The sequence below is a fragment of the Lepisma saccharinum genome, chromosome 19, assembly GCF_977018435.1.
Source record: "Lepisma saccharinum chromosome 19, izLepSacc3.1, whole genome shotgun sequence".
Classification (NCBI taxonomy): Eukaryota; Metazoa; Arthropoda; class Insecta; order Zygentoma; family Lepismatidae; genus Lepisma; species Lepisma saccharinum.
The window spans coordinates 26,581,201-26,602,444 of record NC_139247.1 but is presented as its reverse complement, the minus strand read 5'-3'; the positions used below and the strand labels follow the sequence as shown (position 1 = coordinate 26,602,444).

Below are 21,244 nucleotides of genomic sequence, written 5' to 3'. Positions count from 1 at the left end.
GGAACAAATTTTAGGCACCACTAAAAGGGCCATGCCTCTCTTAGGTTTACTGTACCGTTTCACTGAAATTAGTGACATCTCAGCCCTCACCTTGTACTTCAAATCATTCATTTCCCCAATAATAGAATACTGCTCTCCCATCTGGTCCATGGCATGTCCCACTCATCTCTCTAGAATCGATTCAGTCTTACACTTCTTCCTAGCTATAGTTCGATACAGGGTTCCCTCATTACGCAATTTTTCATCTCCACATCTCTTGTCTTTTCTAAACTTACAAACTGCTTATCAGCGACGCTTGCAGAATGATTTCAGTTATTTATACAAAATTGTGAATGGCAAAATCCGCTGCAACACACTTCTTGAGGAATTCCACTTTAAGAGTATCTATCCGCTCAACTCGCAATACAAGATTATTTTATACAGAAAAACCTAGACTTGAAATTCAAAAAAGATCTATCTTTTACAGACTTGCCGCACAATACGATGATCTATCATCAAGAATCTATATATTTTCCTCTGAGGTTGCCTTTCGGTCATCTATTAGAAGAAATGTTTCTAAAAAATATCAAATACTTATTTTTTGTTAATTTCCTATTCACTTTTGTGTTATTTTGTTACTTTTATTATTTTTTAAATATTTTTTGGCTTATTATTATTATTATTATCTTTGCATTTTCATTGTTGACAATTTCAATGTAAAATGGCCAACTGTGCTGTATCTCGAATTTTCTCAATAAATAAATAAAATTTACTGGTGTTCCCAATGGCATAGTAGTAATGCTGCCACCTATCATAAGCCAGAAGGTTTATCCCAGTAAAGCTGCTGCCAAATATTGTCAGATGGAGGTTGTTGTCGCCAAACATATGCTTGGTTCCAACATGGTGATTGGCCACGCTGTTGCATGAGTCTTTTGAAAGGGCAAATTCTTCTCCACTTGCTTTTATGTGCCTTCCCCTCATTTCTGCTATGAATGTGGCAATGAATGTTCCCATCATAAAGAGAACGATGAGTTGTGGTTGACGGAGAACGGACAGAGCACATGCTGTTTTCAGCACTCCTGTTGGTAAGTGGAATCCCTCTCACAGATGGCAAGACCTTGCAGCAAACTACAAACCTCTAACTATGGAGTCCCATGATCGATCCTTGGTGGAGGAATATTGCACATTGGTTTGGATCCCACTTTGAGCTGTCAATCCAGTCTCTGTTAGTCAATCTGCATAATGGGGTTTTAATAAACTGATGAAATTTACTACATTAGACCAGCCACACACCAGATCTAACAGGACATGATGCAACACAACACAACGAGGCAAGACGAGTCTTGTTGTGTTCTTCATAGAAGAACAAGAAGGCAAAAAGAGGTGCTGATTACTTTAATTCCAGGCACGGCAGTGTTCCATAACATTACTTTACAAATTAAGAAAAATGAAGTTGGAAAGGGTGTAAAACAACAGTGTGTGTGAGGTAACATGGAAGGGGGGATCAGGCAGCCAATTATTCCTGGCAACAAAAGTAAGTTTTCATTACTACCAAGGATATTTCTATCCCCTACCCTTTTTTGGCACTTTATATGTAAATATGATAATTATTTTTCATTATAATGTTAATTTATCTCCTTTCAAAAGAGAGTAGATGTCCTTGTAAATACATTTCCTGTTGACACACAAATCTAGCTATAGATGGACTCCCTCCAAAGAAGGAAAAAGTTTTAATTCGCGTACTGCAACATATACTTATTCAAGCAATAAATATCAAACTGGCCTGAAGATTGTTTTTCTTGTGCAATTTATGATACATTTTGTACATTACATTCTCTGTCCAAATACAAGATAATTTCCAATAGACCTATTTTTTCAGGTAATGTAATTGTGACACTTCATTCCATAGCACATTTATTTTGTCCTTATCATGGTGCTCAGTCGAGGAATAATTGTTCGATGGAGGCCTTGCTTGTAGCAAAGTGATTAGCTTCTGGGGATCAAGTTTCATTTTTGACCTTGAACCTTTACATACATGCTGTCAAGGGATACAGTGATGAGTGACATGCCGTCGGTGCACTGAAGAGAGTGAATTCATGCATGTGGAGTGCATTTTGTCACTTGGCACTCCTCGCAAGACCAAATTCTCTAGACCTTTATTGTTTTGTCGCATTGTGATTCGGTCAAATGTTACATCTTGTGTGCGGCTACCCATAATAACCTCATGTTAAACCTTCTGTAAGTCGGTATGCAACAAGAATGACTCGTTGTGCCATGACGTGTGGAATCCAGCATGCGGCTGGCCTTACCGAAATCTTGTTAGGGATTGAAGTTATTTCCATATTCGAACCCCTTGTTAACCTTATGACAACAATTCGATGATAGCTGCGTTTAAATCAAGAAAGTTGACACAAAAATACACATCAATTTCCTGGCTTCTTTAAAAAATTAAGTCTGGTATGAATAATTTCATGCTTATCAAAGTATGCTTATCGTGTATAAGACTTATTTGTTAATTTTGGGCGTTGGCAGTGCAAAGATAACCATTGTGTGTTCACCTGGAAGGGTCTAATTTTTTGTTTGATGTGTTTTAAATTTAGTGCAATTGAACAAATAAAAGGACAAATCAAATTTTTCATCTTGTATTTAGAATAAACTTAACTTCTATTTCATTTTAATGCCTACTGTAAAATATTATCTAACTTTGCTTGTAATTTTCTAGGTGCCAAAGAGAGTAACATGCAGGACGAATTCACCCTCCAGATTTCAGTCTAGTTCCAGTAGTGGCGGGTGAGCTCTTATTTATTTCTCATAAACACAATGTTATTTTTTAAACTAAAAATATGAAAATCTAATTAATACAACATCAAGATTGATGCATTGCCGTATATTTTTTTTTTATCTCTCTTACATTGCAATGTTTTCTATTTATCTGTTTTCAACATCTTCATACGTATTTAATTTGACATATTCCCATAAGAACTTCATTTTAATAAATACATGTAAGCAAATTACTACTTTTTCTGCAAAACTTGCTTGTAGAGCTTCTTTTAATTACAATGGCCTCCCCCACCATCCATTTGCTTCACTGCTGTGCTGGCTTCTGGTTCCTTAAGTTTCCCTGCGTGTCGCTAGGAGCGCTGCTGTAGCCAGTTCGTTTGCTACGTTTTCTGCGTGTGCTTTGTTTCAGTTGCTGCAAGAGCGGTAACCAAATACTGTTGTCAATGTTCAATTCATGAGGAAACTGCACAATTGCATGTGTGTCTTTGAATTTGGTGTCAGTCACCATGTATGATGTATGCCTGACTGAAACTTTTTTGACCATGTGTTTGTTGAACTGGAGGTACTTTACTAGTCTGGTAGTGGCTTGAAATTTTTTTTGCATCCAGTAAGTGCTGTTGTATCCGTTCATTGATGGCTCTGATTGATCTGCCAATGTATTGTGAATTGCACTTGCTCTGGGCACCATGTACTCCTGGGTTGTCAAGGTGTGAGACGAAATATAGTTTGTGTTTGTTTAGGCCACTGGCTATTTTGATCACTGGTTTGTGTTCCTTGTCCCGATGCTGACCTCCGTCATGGACTTGTTGAACATCGGAACAAGGTGAACATGGTTAGCACATCGCGCTACCACACCATAAAGCCGTATAGGGGGTGTGGGGTAACGCCCCACACTTTCTTGATCCGGTTGTGAGTGGGGGTGATGTGATCAGCATCACGCCCCTTACTGCCTTTACCCCCAGGGTTTCCACCAGGCACCCATATCATTCGATGCTGGGTGGGTGCCGGGGCCGCTTCCAACGTTAGAAAAGTTCCCGGATTTGAACCGGCCGGGGATCGAACCCGGGACCTTTAGCATGGTAGTCAGATGCATTACCAACTGAGCCACCATGGCCATATTGAAAACATGCGTGATTTTAATTTTGGCTGTTCAATTATTCAATGCATAATACGCACCTCTATTTTTGGAAAAAAAAGTGAGCACTGTACATGAGTAAATATGGTATTTGCAGAAAGAAAAATGTTTTTCTCAAAATTTAGGCCCTAATAATACAAAAGACACCATTTTTCACAAGCAGGCCGATTTCCACTTTGGAGTGGTTAGCACAACGTGCTACAATGTCAGGGGTCCTGGGTTCGAATCCTAGCCTGGACATGTGTGTTCTTTATGAGTCTCTCTTCATCAATTTCATCATATAATCACTCATCCTCATCTTCATGATTAGCCAAAAGTGGCTGAAAAGCAAAGTAAAATAAAGCAAATCAATTAATTTTGATAAGCAGCAGCCCACACCATACAAATTCAATCAGTTTCTCTTCTTTATGTATTTATAATAATTATGTTGTTTTTCATTTGCTACTGTGTGATCAGTACATAAATGTTTTTGTTCTTACTTAAATCTTTTGTGTTCTTTGTTTGCAGTGGAGGCGGTGGCCGAATACTAATTTTGGGTGTAGGTACACTCACATTAGCAGCTGGAGGGACAGTAGCATATGCATTGTTTGATCCTGAATTCCGGAAGTGGTTGGAAGGAAATGTGCCTTTGTCTGATACGCTGCTAAAGTTACTTGAAGGCAGTGAAAGTGTCAAAGGAGGAAAGGAGAAAATAGAAAGTTTTACTAAAGGAGTGAAAGACATGATACCATTGTAAGTATTTGGAAACACTAAACATTACAATTGCTTGATACTGTTCAACATTTTTTCCCAGAGTAAGCATGATACTGTATTCCAGAAATCGCACAACTCCCTTAGCAAAGGAGCTACTTTCAACATTTGATGGATTTAATTTTTCATGTTAATTTCTTCCTTCATAATCCTTTCAGATGTAACAAAATTATTATTTTCAATAAGAAAAATGCTGCAGTAATGAAAGTTGTTATACCACTGTTTGCAAGATCTTTGTTGGTGTCTTCCTGATGGCATAGTGGTAATGATGTCGCCTTGTAATCAAAGGGTTCCGGGGTGTAAAAGGCTGACACTTCCACATAATACACCTAATTGTCAATCCTGGACTGCATTTTACAGACTAATGAGGCTTTGGCATCTGGACCTACAGCTAGTATAATCCTCTGTAGGACTGTGTGCGAGTTTTCCTGTGTTTTATCCTTGTATGTGCTGACTGCCCCTTTACAGCCTCAGCTTTTAACCCAGGTAAGAATATTTTAGTCAACTGACATTACAGTTATGTTATATGAGGGAGAATCAAATGAAAACCGCAAAAGTGCCATTAAAAATCTTTTCTTCTTTCTAAGTGTTTGGAAATTTGCAGACACAGTCCTTGATGTCTTTCTGAGCTGGTAGTACGAAGCAGTGCCGGTAGGTGGGGTTGGATGTGAGTAACAGCTGATGCAAGATGGCGGCACCACTACGCAGTTGCACCAAGCAGGAACAGAGTGGAGTTATACGATTTTTATGGAGTGAAGGTGTGAAACCGGTTGATATTCATCGGAGAATGCAGATTAAATATGGGGACGCCTGTCTGTCACAGCGGCAAGTATACGATTGGTGCAAGAAATTTGCAGAAGGTACGACTTCATTGACTGATGCTCCCCGTCCGGGTCAGGCTCAGTGAGTTGTGACAGAGAAGTCCATAGCCACAGCAGATAGGCTTATTCAGGAGCATGTCAAGAGCTGCTGAGGCATTATGAAGAGGAGGGTGAGGATTTTCTAGCTCACATTGTCACCGGAGATGAAAGTTGGGTGCACCATTTTCAACCGGAGACGAAACGTGCAAGCAAAGAATGGCGACATTTGTCTTCGTCGAAACGAAAGAAGTTTCGCAGCCAGCCCTCTGCAGGGAAAGTCATGTTGACTTTATTCTGGGATAAGAAAGGTCCTATTCTGGAACACTACATGCCCCCACGTATGACAGTGACTAGTGCCACCTACACCGACCTTCTCAAGAACCATTTGAGGCCAGCGATACGCACAATGAGAAGGGGATTGCTGAATGCAGGTGTTTTGCTTCAACATGATAGCGCCTGTCCTCATTCTGCTCGTGCAACCATGAAAACCATCGATGACCTACGCTTCAAGTGCCTACCACATCCGCCATACTCACCAGATTTGGCACCATCTGATTTCCCCATCTTTGGTCCATTAAAGGAGCACCTTGGAGGGCAGAGGTTCAAGTTGGATGAAGATGTCCAATCGGCAGTACACGAGTGGCTACACAGTCATCCAAAATAATTTTTCTCACGTGGTATCGAAACAGTACCTATCCGATGGCGTAAGTGCATTGAACTGGGAAGGGACTATATGGAAAAATAATGTAGAATCAAACATTATCCCTGCATTAAAATAGTGGAAAAAAATTAATTGCGGTTTTCATTTGATTCTCCCTCGTATTAATTATATTTTAGTTATGGTAAGGGGTTGGACCCCGTATAATGTGATGGGTGCAAAATAGCCTAAGTGCTGATGCACTCAAAATTTCAAATTCAGTCAATCAGTCAAGGGGTCCAAGGTTCAGTACCTGGTGGAAGCACATAGTGGTTCAAATACCACTTCATATTTTATGTCCAGTATCAATTAGCCTATTTGTGTATAAAAGTTGACTTAAAACAAAATTCAAAACTCAAATAAAAACTCAAAGGAAGATCTTCAAGTTTAGAAATAAATTTTAGATTCCACAGCCAGACAGGTAAATCGAGTTAATTTATGTTGCCTTGGTAGTTAAATAAAAATAGCAATAGTATCATGGACACTGACAGAGGGACATGAACATCCCATAATGGTCCCTTCTTTTCAGCTTTAATGATTTGCACTCTGAAATCCGTTATTGTTGCTGATATGCGAATGTTTGTCAGACTCGTCAGTGTCTCCTATCAGCATGGAAACACGACATTCATGAAGTACCTCTGAAGATCTCTGGCAGCACTGGCAGTGTGTGCCAACAATTCAAGAGTCACTGAAAATAAATCCGCGAGCTAATGATAGTTCATGGTCATGCCAATCCCTGCTATACAGTACATAGCATACTTTAGAAGAACTGTACAAAAATGTTTAACATTTAGCATCTGGATGGTCAATATATCGACCTTCAATTGGCAGCAATTAACGTGCAATTTCTTGAAAACTACACAAGATATTTAAGTTCTGTCTATTTTTATCTTTAGTATACATATGAAGGTGTGACATAGCCGAATTTCAAAACAATACATCTACATATTGTTACTATTATTAACAAGCGAAGTTCGAAAAAGTCGTTTGTTTTCCTTTGTTACCCTCATAATATTATGGGATAGATTAAAAATAGCTATAACTTCTAAACTACTGCATCTTTTTGAAAAATCTAAATTCCATATGTGAGAATGAGTAATAGGCAACATTTTAATCAACATGCAACAATTAAGGACACGTAGGGGCAAAGGCCCGATATTTGAAATTTACTCGAACCACATGGCAGAATTAACATGCCATATCTTGAAAACTATACACTATATTTTAATTCTGTCTTTTTTGTTCATTAGTATACCTCTAAAGGTATTACATTCTTAAATTGCAAAACAATATGTCCATTGTTACTATTAATAAGTGATAACATATTGGTTACGTGCGTGTTACTCACTATCTATAAACAAAAATACTCACTTGCGTAAGTAGACCAATTTGATTGCTCTAACGTATTTTTGTTAATAAGTGATGTGACAAAGTCCATTGTTTTCCTTTTTTTTTTACTATGGGATAAATTGAAGATAAAGGTCTATAACTTGTCAACTGATAGAAGCATGATAGAGGAAGAAGAAGAATTTGTATTCTATAGCATGTTATTGATTGGTTGTTATAGTAACCGTGTGTAAGATGTACGTGAATGGCTTCCATGAATTAAAGTTATGTTGTTAATTGGAACCTACGTATTTTTGGATGTCTTGTGCATGAAGAGATAAGAAATCACACACACACCAAAACAAGGCTTACATCTATGGCGGAGTCGTACAGGATATTCTTGGTGATTCTTCGTGAGTATCGATGAAGACGTCAAAAGATTACGCGACGATCATCATTCCAGCATAGGTTTATGCAAGGAGAAATTGTGTCGGCTTGATCAATTTCTACCGTAAGAAACCAAGATTGCACGGTTTGTGTATTATTTACAATAATTGTACAAGGGCAAATTCAAATCACTGCGATACAAATTGTGTCTATGGCGTAGATTACAATAATTGTACAAGGACAAAGTTTAAATCAGTGTGATACGGATTGTGTCTGCGATATTGTGATATTTAGTTGACCACAATTATGAATATGTTCGGTTTGAATTTATTCTCTGAGTTCCGGCCAGATTCGGAAGAAATAGAAAATTATTTAACGAGGTTTGAACAGTCTTGCTTGGCTCATGATGTTAATGAAGCCAGGAAGGTACCCATACTGATTGCAGTTATAGGGTCTGAAGCTTTCAAAGTGCTGAAGAACATCCTTGCACCTGAACCAGTCGAACGGCAAACGTATTCGACCCTCAAGGACAATCTGCTTAAACATTATGGCCAGAGAACAAACAAATATGTGGAACGTTTTAAGTTCAGGCAATGCATGCAGGAAAGCGGCGAGGATGCAACACGATTTATGGTACGTGTTCAGCAACAAACACTTAAATGTAGTTTTGGCCAGTACTTACAGGAAGCCATTGTAGAGCAAATAATTGTAGGCGTTCGGTCTGATGCCATTAGAAAGAAATTACTGTCTGAACCTACATTGACTCCAGCAAAATGTCAAGATATTGTGCTTCAAATGGAATTAATTGAACGGGAAACACAAATGTTCGCACATCGTAAAAAGGAATGTAGTTCTAATGTAGTTGCAGTTGCTGGGACACAGAAATTTAAACCATGTTTCCAGTCCTTGCAAGCACACAAAAAGAACTTCGTTAATCCTCAGGATAGAAGTTACAAAAGCACTGAAGAATGTGATAGATGCTCCAGAAGGCATGATCTTGGACATTGTCCAGCAAAATATTCGATATGTTCATTTTGCAAAAAGAAAGGTCATTGGCATGTAAAATGCAAGTTTAGGAAAAATAATGGTGGAGTTGCGAGTAAGACAATTACAAGTGATCAAATATCTACGTCTAATATTAAACCTTTAGACACTATTGTTGAACAAAACATACTTAACGAATTTCATGGTTTGTCTTTATTGCACGTTGGGGTTAGTGATTCTCATCCGCCAGAAGATAGTACTTGCACTATCTCATCGAACACAGAAAATACGCAAGTGGAAAATGCAACACTAACTCGTTCAAAAGCAAGGAGTGTTAGTTTCAAGCCAAGAGCACAAGCTATAGATGGCACTAATATTCTTGTATCAGCAGAACCGTGCGTAGTTGATTTGTGTATTGATAAGCGAATTGTACAATGTGAACTAGATACTGGATCTACAGTTACTTTGTTTAATAACAAGTCTTTCAAACAATTGTTTCCACATAGGAGAACACAATTTACTTCACTAACGTTACGAGGCGTGAATAACGATACGTTAAAGTTGAAAGGTCAAACCTTAGTGGATTTATCATTGAATGATGTATTGTATAAATTGCCAGTTATATTGTGTGAAGAAGAACTGCGTTATCTGTTGATTGGACGTTCATGGCTGGACAGTATTCATCCGAGTTGGAGAAAACTGTTAGCACAATGTTACACATTGTTCACAAATACGGGATCCGAAAGAAATGATAACGCAGATATTAATACTAAAATACCGAAAAGTGAAGGTTTGAGAGTACAGCTCTCAGAAAGAGCTGAAAGGGACCAGAAAGGAAAGGAGAAGAAAGAAGAGCATCTGAGGCAGTTGGCTCAGAAGGCGAGAGAAGAGAGAGCTGGAATTCGAACACAGGCAATGGCAGATAAGGATGATGAATCAAGGGAAAGTGACCAACTGCGATACAAGAGACATAAATATTTGACTGAACGGGAAAGGCGAGTGGATCGCTCACCATTTCTTGGATCACGGCGGGGCCGAGTAGAGAGGAAGAGACTTGACAAAACTTATCTTACATATTTCCCGAATGATACAGTCTGGGTGCAGACCCTGAAGGTAAATTTGCCCAAGCATGTACCAGGAATGGTATTGTCTAGAGTTGGCAACAGCCTAATATATAATGTGCAGTTGTTCGACGGATCGAGACGAACGGTACACATCAGGTGGCTACGAAAACGTGAGTGTGAACTAAACCCCTCATCAACAGATCTACCTGATCGAAACCTTGAATCGATACCAGAAGGACAGCCGGAGGATGCAGAGGGAAGAGATAAACAAATTCAACCAAATACAGACACTGGGCACACACCAATCAGAAAATCGAATAGACTTAGAGGACCTCCTGATAGATACGGTGAGACCAGCACTTAAAACAATAAAAAAGAGAATCCAGGAGGAGATGATAGATGCATGATAGAGAAAGAAGAAGAATTTGTATTCTATAGCATGTTATTGATTGGTTGTTATAGTAACCGTGTGTAAGATGCACGTGAATGGCTTCCATGAATTAAAGTTATGTTGTTAATTGGAACCTACGTATTTTTGTATGACTTGTGCATGAAGAGATAAGAAATCACACACACAAACACAACAAGGCTTACATCAACCACTGCATCTTTTTGAAAAATTGAAATTCTACATGTGAGAATGAGTAAAAAGCAACATTTTAAGTAATGTCTGATAATTAAGGATCTAGAGGGGAAGTGAGGACAATGGCCCCAAACTTAAAATTTCTCTACCAAAAGTTACAAACAATATAATTTCCATTTTTTTATGAGAATTACATATCCTTATAGATAGATATCCTTATAGATATCTATGTCGGGCTTCCCTCCAAATTTGGCTCATCCAGCATTTATAGCACCAATGCTTGAAGCGAAATTCCATATATTGTTCTGTAAGCTGGCAACACTGCCACTTTATACAACATTATTATTTTGTTGCTAAGAAGTATCAGTCTGATTTCAACGAAATTTTGTTTTGTTGTGGGAATGTGCCACCACTACATACATCATTTTTGTCCATCAATTCGGTCTTATGTGTGTGTGTGTGTGGGAGGGCAGAGAGCACAGATGGGGGCACAGTTTTTTTAAATGGATATATTTTTGTTTTTCTTCTTCTTTCTTTAACACTAATATTGGGAGGCACAATGCATAAATTTTACCTTCTCTTAAAGCCTTGTCTCAGAAAGAAAACAAAACCAATTTCATCTCTACAATAACTAGTTCTTGAGCTACGATGTTTTTGTATTTTGCGGGAAGTTTGAAAAGCATGCTTGAAAGGGCAGCTTTAACGAGAATACAGGCTCTTGAGGTTCCACCGTGTAAAGGTTAATGGCAATTTATTTCTCATACATGTAAGCAATCCGAAGTTCCATGTACAAATGAAATATATATATGTCAGTGCAGTTAGCAATGCTCTAAGCATTTGCTTAGAAAAGTTACAATTAAGTAAATTATGTGCAGTAAATGAAATGGCTGTTAATACTGCTTTGAGTTTTTGTTTTAAGTCCATTTTATTCATATGTAGGCTAATCAGGACTGTACCTACAGTTTAAAGTGGGCTCCGAACCACTGTGGAATGTGCCTCCACTGGGCATCAAACCCAGGACTCACTTGAATACAAGCTGATGACATTATCACTATGCCATAACAATTCGTCTTGCTATCTTCCATCTCTTGAATTTTTTCTATGTTTTTACATTTACTTCGAAGCAATTAGGCCTACTTCTTCCTTTGAACTTCACGTGCTAACTGAAGGTAATTGAAAAACTTTTGTATGTGTTGGGGACGGGGTGGACAAGGATGAAATATATTTCAGTAGACTGTTGGTAAGAGTTTTAAGATTTCTATTCTGGCAAAAATGATTTACTCTATCAGAAGAATATTTGCAGTGTTATGAAAGATTGAAGATTCTTTTATGATTCTAAAACCAGTTTGAAGGGCTGACCCTTTTTGTAATGGTAAACAAAAATTTATTTCTTAATCCTTAATCCACATATTTATGATTCAGGAAACTCTAAGCTTTCATGACAAACTCTAATTCTCTGTTCATTTGCTGCTAGGATGAAATAGAATTAGTTTTGTTCTGTGTGAAAACTATTTAGGTAAAATAAAAACTTTTATTCATTGAAACATGTTAAAGATTTAAAAGGATTTTGAAGTAATTTTTACTCTCAAATAGAACTTTCTTTATATAATTTTGTACAGTTAATATTTAATGTAGCAATAATAAATGTAATAAACCTAGCTATTTGTAAACAGTCAGATGGTGTGAAAGAGTAATATTTGATTTCTGTCTTCTCAGGCTTATTAATTAATACATGAATATTATTATTGCTAAGCTCTTAATAATAAGTAATAGAGTGGAACCTGTTTTTTCTTCTGGGAACTGCAGCTAAAAAATTTGTAAAGGAGGAAAATGTATAAAGCAGGGAATTGTGAAATGCAAGAATGCATAACCAGGGTTCCTCTGTAAACACTTTCACAGTATGTTATCAAAATTTTGATTGCAATTTATTTAGAATGTCTAACATTATTTCTTTGTTTCTGTAAAGGAAAAGCTCCACTTCTAAAATGCAAGATTCAAAGCAAGAACCTACAATGGCATCCTCACTACTCCACCCTGCACCTGCACCACCTACTGATGTGCAGACGGAGGAATCTCCTTCAATTAGTATGCCAGTTTTCCAAAGTAAGTTTTTGACCTCAGATTTCATTAATTAACATTAAGCTGGTTTGTGTGTTTTACTGTTACTGACTTTTTAATGCCTATGCCCTGAACTCAGGATCTTCTGCATTCTAGTTATAACACCATTAAGCCTTGTTTCCATGATATGAAAAACACAATATGCTGACCAAGGCAGAAATTTATTTTATTATAAAACATAATATGACCTTGCTAGAAGGTTGAAACGTTACGTTTAGTTTATGTTTTATAATAAAATAAATTTCTGCCTTGGTCAGCATATTGAGTTTTTCTGCATTCTAGGTATGTTCCGGTTTCATCATGCGGCACCACCTTTTCACAGGTAATTTTGCACCGGCATGAAATATGTCAAAATCATATTTTACAGATAAAATGTGAAATATGCCTTTTTTAATTTCCACATTCATGTACATGTGCACAAAATACTTGAAGATGTTTGTTTTGTTGTGTGTGTACAAGTGATTGCATGGAAAAAATAGTAATTTTTAAATTTCTTAACGTGCTTTGTTTTTTTTATCTTTATTTTCCTGTAGTTTACGGTTATTACAAGCATAAGAAAACAGTTTTTTCTTTGTGACGTTTCAGGAGAACACACGCTCCTTTCATCAGACATTTATTTTCATTTTGACTAAAGATACAGTTATAACAATGGTTAGTAATTTTTAAACAAAAAGAATCTGTTATATAATGGATGTTGTCAATGGTACATTGTTGTAATATAGCAACTTAACTGAAAAAAGCAGTCTTTTTTTTTTTTTTTTTTTTTTTTTTTTTTTTTTTTAAATTATGAATGCCAAATATCATCAGGTAATTCAAATTCATCATTGTTGTCACAAAGTCTCTTGATGTTTTCTGTTACATTAAATTTTAAAGATGGTGGCTTACTCCATTTGTGAAAAAGAAAACTCCACACTGGATCTATGTTACCATTTTCATTATTTAATTTATTCCAGTGTTCTTCTGCAATGAACGAGGCTTCCCAGACATTCAACTCTGTGTTTCCCGTTAATCTTTTTAAAACCCTTCTCTTTTTAATCAAATGCTTCTCTTCGATGATATGAGTTGACAAACCTGTTCTTGGGTTTAGATTTATAATGTCCAAATCATGTTCGTTGCCATCTTATTGCCATTTTCCTTGCTGTTTGTCCCACATAGTCTTTTGAACATGAACAACTTATATTATATATTCCTGTGGTTTCCACATCTGGTAGCGAGTTTCTCATTTTGAATTCATTAAATGTACATTCCAAACTTCTTGGTGATTTAAAAACAATTTTGAAATTAAAACTTCTAAAAATTTTTGCAATTTTATGTGAGAATCCCTTGTGGAATGGATTAAATCACCAAGAAGTTTGGAATGTACATTTAATGAATTCAAAATGAGAAACTCGCTACCAGATGTGGAAACCACAGGAATATATAATATAAGTTGTTCATGTTCAAAAGACTATGTGGGACAAACAGCAAGGAAAATGGCAATAAGATGGCACGAACATGATTTGGACATTATAAATCTAAACCCAAGAACAGGTTTGTCAACTCATATCATCGAAGAGAAGCATTTGATTAAAAAGAGAAGGGTTTTAAAAAGATTAACGGGAAACACAGAGTTGAATGTCTGGGAAGCCTCGTTCATTGCAGAAGAACACTGGAATAAATTAAATAATGAAAATGGTAACATAGATCCAGTGTGGAGTTTTCTTTTTCACAAATGGAGTAAGCCACCATCTTTAAAATTTAATGTAACAGAAAACATCAAGAGACTTTGTGAAAACAATGATGAATTTGAATTACCTGATGATATTTGGCATTCATAATTTAAAAAAAAAATAGACTGCTTTTTTCAGTTAAGTTGCTATATTACAACAATGTACCATTGACAACATCCATTATATAACAGATTCTTTTTGTTTAAAAATTACTAACCATTGTTATAACTGTATCTTTAGTCAAAATGAAAATAAATGTCTGATGAAAGGAGCGTGTGTTCTCCTGAAACGTCACAAAGAAAAAACTGTTTTCTTATGCTTGTAATAACCGTAAACTACAGGAAAATAATTGTATCATGCAAGCAATGCGTACATACAAGAAAAACTATTTTTTTATCTTGCCAGATTGTGCTATTCTACTGCTTAGCACAATGTTTGCTCATGATTTGAATTTCTTCAAAGACTGAAAAAATTTGCAACAAATACACAAATGAAGTTACAGTATCTGCATGTTAAATTTTAGTAATTCTTGTAATTCTTTAAATTCTTGTAAATTTGGTCGTTGGTTTTGCCATTTTAGGTACATATGAGACATCTTCAATAAGTTTCTAATCTCTATATTTTTCAGTTACACAAGATATGTTTGGAAAGTAATGTTGTAGGCTGTTTAAAACAAATGATATACTTCCAGAGAATGTTATTACCAGAATTACCTTTCATTAGATAACTTTCATTATCTTCTCCATATTTAGTAAGTATCCCTACTCATCCTCTGCATGTTGAAACTGCTACTTCTGTACTGCACTCTTGATGCTATTATCTTTGAAGAAATACTGCCTGGAAAGAAACTTCTTCAGATGCAAGAATAAAGAACAGATCTTGAAATTCCAAGAAATGCAAGGAAATTGTTTAAATTATTTACCCGCCTGATCTTAGAAACATTTGCATTGACCATGTGCAAAACCCAAGATGCTGCAGAGCACCCCCTTCTCTTGATTTCCTTGTAACTGGCCGTCCCATTCCAACACCCATGACTGGACCATGGACCTCACAAATACAATAATTAATGTCAGTGAGTTTCATATTTCTTGCATTCAGGAGAATGATAAAGTTTCTGCACAGTTCTTGGGCTAATTGATGCTAAACGAACAATGCTTAACATGTTAACTGCCACATGAGATGTATTTAACTCATGCTAGTTTTTCACCCGGGGCCTCGTGAAGCGTATTTAACTCACACGTCTCTTTACCTATGGAGCCTTGTGGTACCCATGCAACCATGCTATAACATACATGTTACGTGAAGAGTGGTCCCATTGACAAAATTGTGCAGATGATTCATGAACATTTTATTTAGTGATGCTGTCATTGTTACAATTAATACAAAAAAGTTTAAAAAGTGTGGATCAGATGAATAGATGTTCTTTCCTATTTATTTAAAATAATTAAATATAATTTTTTTCATGTAATCATCAAGAAATATATTGCTTTGAAAGTTTTTATTATATTCTCATAATAAAACATCATGATCCCAGGAGATTTTTGCCTCTGTTGTGGCAGTCAATGTGTTAAACATGAATGAGGACATTGTCACAATGCTTGACAATGAATGAGGGAATTCAGCACATAAGTTAAAAAATCATGATCATAGGTCTGCAGTGGAAATATTCACAACCTGTACTTACCTTATAAAACCCCTCAGGTTTTGGGATCTAACCTAGGCTATGCCAGTTTAAAGCTACTCGCTTTCGGGAGAGGTATGTTATGGCTTGGGGTAACACCCCTGAGAAACGAAGGTAACGCATGAACTAGCAAAGGGGCTTCCCCCTGTGAAATAAGGAGAACACTTAAATATTCGATTTTAACTCTTTGGTTGACTGGTCTGGCAGGCTGTTGAGAATAATAGAAAAGGAATAAAGGAATGTTCGTTTACCTCTGGTGTCTTGTAGAGATGTTCATCTCGCTGATCTAGTCGACAAGGCACGGTCCTGAAATGAAACTTCCATAGCGCATCACTCCTTGCGATAGCTCTTTACGTATCAATCGATAATCAGCCCATAACTTAGAAGCAACACTGTTCGTTCGATAACTTTCTAATTACAACTGAGCTGAGAAATGGTTTCTCGATCTATTTAAGGGAGATTAAAATTTCTGATCGCTAAAGCCGTTGAGTGAGTTCCGTTTTATCGTTAACTGTCTTTTCTTGCATCAGGCTGACGTTGCATTATTTGAACGATTTCCTGTGGATTTCCGTGTCAGCGGAGTTTACAGATTCACTGAAGGTCGCTGGTGTATTATGCTTTTAAGAAGCTACTTCCAGCGCTTCCGCCGGACCCCTTGCCGAAGAGATTAGTCTATCAAGTTATGATGCCGGGGGTCCCGGGTTCGAGTCACGTGTTTCGGCGTGATACGACACACCTGCCTGGGGCAAAAAAATTGATTTCGCGAAGGGAAGTTAATTTTTTTGTGACTTGTACCTGGCCAGTCCAGTCAATTGTAGAGGACAATTTATTTACACCAAGAGAGAAAATAAACACAACACGAAACCCATGCACATAATAACACTAAACATGCTGCATTAAATACTGAACCATTTTCCAATTCACTAGACCGACGGCATGCGTACTATGATTCTCAACTGACTGTTACTGGGCAGTGTCCCATGTCAGGTGCTGACATAGAAAATGTTTATCACTTGTCACACGGACACCCGAACAAGGGGTCGGCCCTGTGAAATAAGGAGAACATCTAAACATTTTAACATTTCGGTTGACTGGTCTGGCAGGGTGGTGAGAATAATAGAAATTTATTCCTTTTCTCCTTATTTCACAGGGGCAAGCCCCTTTGCTTGTTTACATATTACCTACGTTTCTCAAAGGTGTTACCCCAAGCCATAACGTACGTCTCCCGCAAGCTAGTAGCTTCGCTCTCTCTCATTTCCACCTCTCATTCCACAACCGCCTCTCAAGTGAATCACCTAACATTTGCCTAATTACTAGAGGGTGGATTTATATGCACTAAAATAAGCCAAAATATGCATGCAAATATGCACTAGAAAAGGCCAAAATATGCACTAAAAATCTTCAAAACAACCCATTTTGAGGTTCTGTATGCCTTACACAGGAAGAAAATTTATCAGTAACTCACTGAATGCAATTATAGAAATGAAAGTGTAATAAATTGCGCTATTTATGATCACCAAAAAATACTAATTTACAAATGTTTTTAGTTTCATGCAACAAAATTATTACATTAGATGCATTTCTTTGTCTGGAGGCTCGCTCTAAAAACTGCAATCTTGCAATTACGTATAATAATGTTGTTGGAAACACTATGCTCATTTCGTTGCATTAATCAATGTCATTCTTTTACATTAGCATTTCAATACACTAGGCACTAGATGTTTTAAGGTAGCAGACTCTTATGATTGTCAGAAAGTAAGTCTTTGAATTTTGAAAATCTTCTTTCCATTTCACAAGATGCCATTGGACAGTATTTGTTCATTTCATTTCTTGTGTTGATATCCTGATGTAAAACAGATTTTTCTGTATTCAGAATTTTCAAATAAATAAATAAATTTCAGTTGTGGAATACCCAGGCAAATCCTGGACAGGTCTCCCCTGCAACACTGAATCCACCCGTCTCAGGAACTGCAAACCTGGGTTTCTGGAAGCTATTGCTAACTGCTTCTCCAATTCAGCTTTCTCAACTTCTCTGGTACTATTTTCTTTTGAGCAATGTCGAAAAGAGATTGTAAAGACAAAGAAAAAAAAATCTTTGTCCATTCAAAACTATTAACAAAATTTTACCATATTTTTAAGATTCAGATTAACTGCATTTTGATTCAAATTAGCAACACAATCATAAATTGCACATTTTACAACTACAGACAGACCACAATGGTCCAGATGGCCTAGTGTGGGGATTCAACCTGCAAACACTTCGAATGTGAATCCATCACGTTAACCGTCAATTAAAGGAAGCAATGCTGGGTTGCTAGATTTAATGTGCGGTTCTGGTGGTGATAGAATTTGCACAGAGATAAATGTATTGTAGACAGATATTGAACTCGGGCAGCAAACCGTGTGCACTATGAATCTGTGGTTCGCACCTACCATAACGTAGGAAGTCGAACATGTCGCAAGAGATATAATGGAAAATAATGCACAACGATAGACCAAAGAATAAGAAAAGCATTTTTTTTAACATTAATTGTGTTTCAGATTATATACGAGATATAATTGTGACAATTTTCCTTATCAAAACCAGGGACTTTATTATATGCCCATAAAAATGGCATTAAATGTATTAATAAGTACACAAATCCCACGGATGCTATCTCAGTTTTTATAGAACTGCCATGTTTCTCCCTCCAATTACTTTAATAGTAAAATTAGATCTTCAAAAATTCACTACTACTTTCATGAAGAAAATTGCCCAAAAATATTTTTTTAATCCTCACCAGTATGTTGTTTGAATATTTAGCTGCAATCCATCGACTGACATAATTGCAAAAAGTTATTGTATTTTCATTATGTCTAATTTAAGAATAAAATACGCTCATAGTGCATATCTTCATCATCTGTCCATCATTCTCTAATTTCTACTGTCTTCTTATTTTGTACACAAATAACACAATGATCCTTGACTAGATTATACAGCAGCATTGTTTGCAAAAATTAACATAAGTTTATAAAAATCACAGTGTCCAGGCCTACGCAGGCAACAAATGTTTTCTGTTACCAAAAATGAAACCTCTGCTTGAGCATGGTAAATTTACATTTCGCAAATTTCCATCTGAAAGGTTGTTGGTTGATGAAAGGTTGTGTTTTCTCTATATTTGCAACCAGACCACCTGCAACGCTATGAGACGAGTTTTGGAATGTCCATGACCAGTCAAAAGGAGGCTATTTTTTTTAAGGATGACACAAAGAATGGGAAAAATGAAGCAGACGAACTTGAATTGAAACAATTACATGAAAATTACTCCCAATATATGCAAATAATATGTACATTAAGCTAACTTAACTAACGTCTCAAATATGCATTTATATGCACTATAAAACTTTACCAGAGTAATCGACGTCAAGTGAAATGGATAAATCCTTTGAGAGCATGTGAATTTTTGTTAAGAAAAAAAATCATGCAAATATGCAAAAATGCACCTCCTACTAATTACTTGTTCAGTATTCCTTTCTCTGCTTTCTGCTATGTTAAGGATAATAGCAGACTTGTCACTTCTACCCAATGCTTTGGGTATGATACAATATTGTGTGCTTCACTGTTTGAAGTTTTTCTTCCATGAACTGCAGAGTCAAGTGGCTTGCCTTGTTAACTGGTCATATACTCTAGCCACTATCACTAGAGCCACATACATACGGTAAATAAAAGATCAAGATTTTGGTACAAAAACTGGGAACAAAAGCAGTATATAAAATGTCATTTCAGTGTTAAAATAGTGAATAAAACCCTAAATTTGATTAAAAATCTATAGTTACTACACAAAACAAGCATTTCCCTTGTAATAACACATTTATGTAGTTGTCAGAGTATTAAGTTTATTCTTGTGTAAAGGAGTCCAATTTTGCTTCTCAAATATTGACAGCAAAATTCATCATTTTCCATGATTTGCATAACTCCCAGGATAATTCTAACTTAAAAAGTGTTGCATTGGCAAATAAATTCTAAATTTCATGTTTAAGAGTTTATTTAGCATTTTGCAGTTCATTTTGCATCATTTCGTGACAAAACATGGCAGGAAAATGCATCTTCATCTTCACTTCTACCCTGAAGATGAGAGTGACGTTAGCTCTTAAATGCTCAGAAACTGTTCCAGATATGACCTGGTCAATAGCCCAAGAGAATTTATTCATCATTCAGTGTGTTATTTATAAATCAGCAGTGAATAATAATATATCTAATTTTGTTTATGAATACTTGTTTGGAAATAAGAGAGCTCTCATTCGCACACACACACTCGCACACAAAAAGGATATTGAAAAACTTCTCAGGATCTATCCTTGGTTACAAATCTATGCAGCATAGACACGCATGATATAACAATTAGAATCATGCTATTCTTTTGGGGATTGGTGGTAAATTGAGATAATAAATATGTAGTTATTATTGGTGAATGTATGTGTGAATCTAATGCATGTCGTGGTTTTGGTTTGTAACACATGCCATTTGTTAATGCTTCTGTTTTTTGTTGCACTTTCATATAAGTTTTATTACAATTGCTTGTTATAAAGTATTCAAATGAAACCGAGAAATTTTCATTTATAATGTCTTGTGAATATTGTCACGTACCTTGTTGCCCTATTCATATTTGCATTTTGAGGGTCCAAATCATCAGCTGCAATACATCATTGCATCCAATGAATCCACATGCCCTTTCCTTTAAAATCATATTTAGAAATTTGTACAAGCTATTTGAATCTTTCACATGTCGTGTGTGCATGAATCAAATCGAAACATAGAAAAAACAAAGAAACAGCCTTCATGCCCTAACTCTAAACACCATTGTAGAATTGCCTCCCCGATGGCGCAGTGCTAGCGTCGTCAACTTGTAATCAAGGGGTCCCGAGTTCGATACTCGGTGCAGGCACATAGGGGTTCGGATCCCACTTTAAACTGTAGGTCCATTGTAGAATTAAAGTAAAGCTAAATGAACCCTCTTTTCAGGAAATAGAAATGGTAACCTAAGTGTAGTATATAAAGTAGCAAGAATTCCAGGGTGCATAGTGGAATGGTTGGGTAACACCAGATTTGTAGTAAAATTTGAGATCTGTTACAGGTTCGTTCCCAACCAATGGGAAGAAGAAATTGTTCACCTGAATATAACAGAAAAGTGCTTTTACTAAACATAGTGA

General features: G+C 36.5%; 1 protein-coding gene across 2 annotated transcripts in view; it reads left to right on the top strand.

Moving 5' to 3' along the window:
• Mitofilin (inner membrane mitochondrial protein mitofilin) overlaps nt 1-21,244 on the top strand; it is a 307,825-nt gene that overhangs the window by 6,450 nt on the left and 280,131 nt on the right. For both annotated transcript variants that reach the window (XM_083140773.1, XM_083140771.1), the window contains exons 2-4: nt 2,702-2,769; nt 4,403-4,627; nt 12,513-12,649. In XM_083140773.1, the coding sequence (XP_082996899.1) occupies nt 2,702-2,769; nt 4,403-4,627; nt 12,513-12,649 (430 nt within the window). The remainder of the gene's footprint in view (nt 1-2,701; nt 2,770-4,402; nt 4,628-12,512; nt 12,650-21,244) is intronic.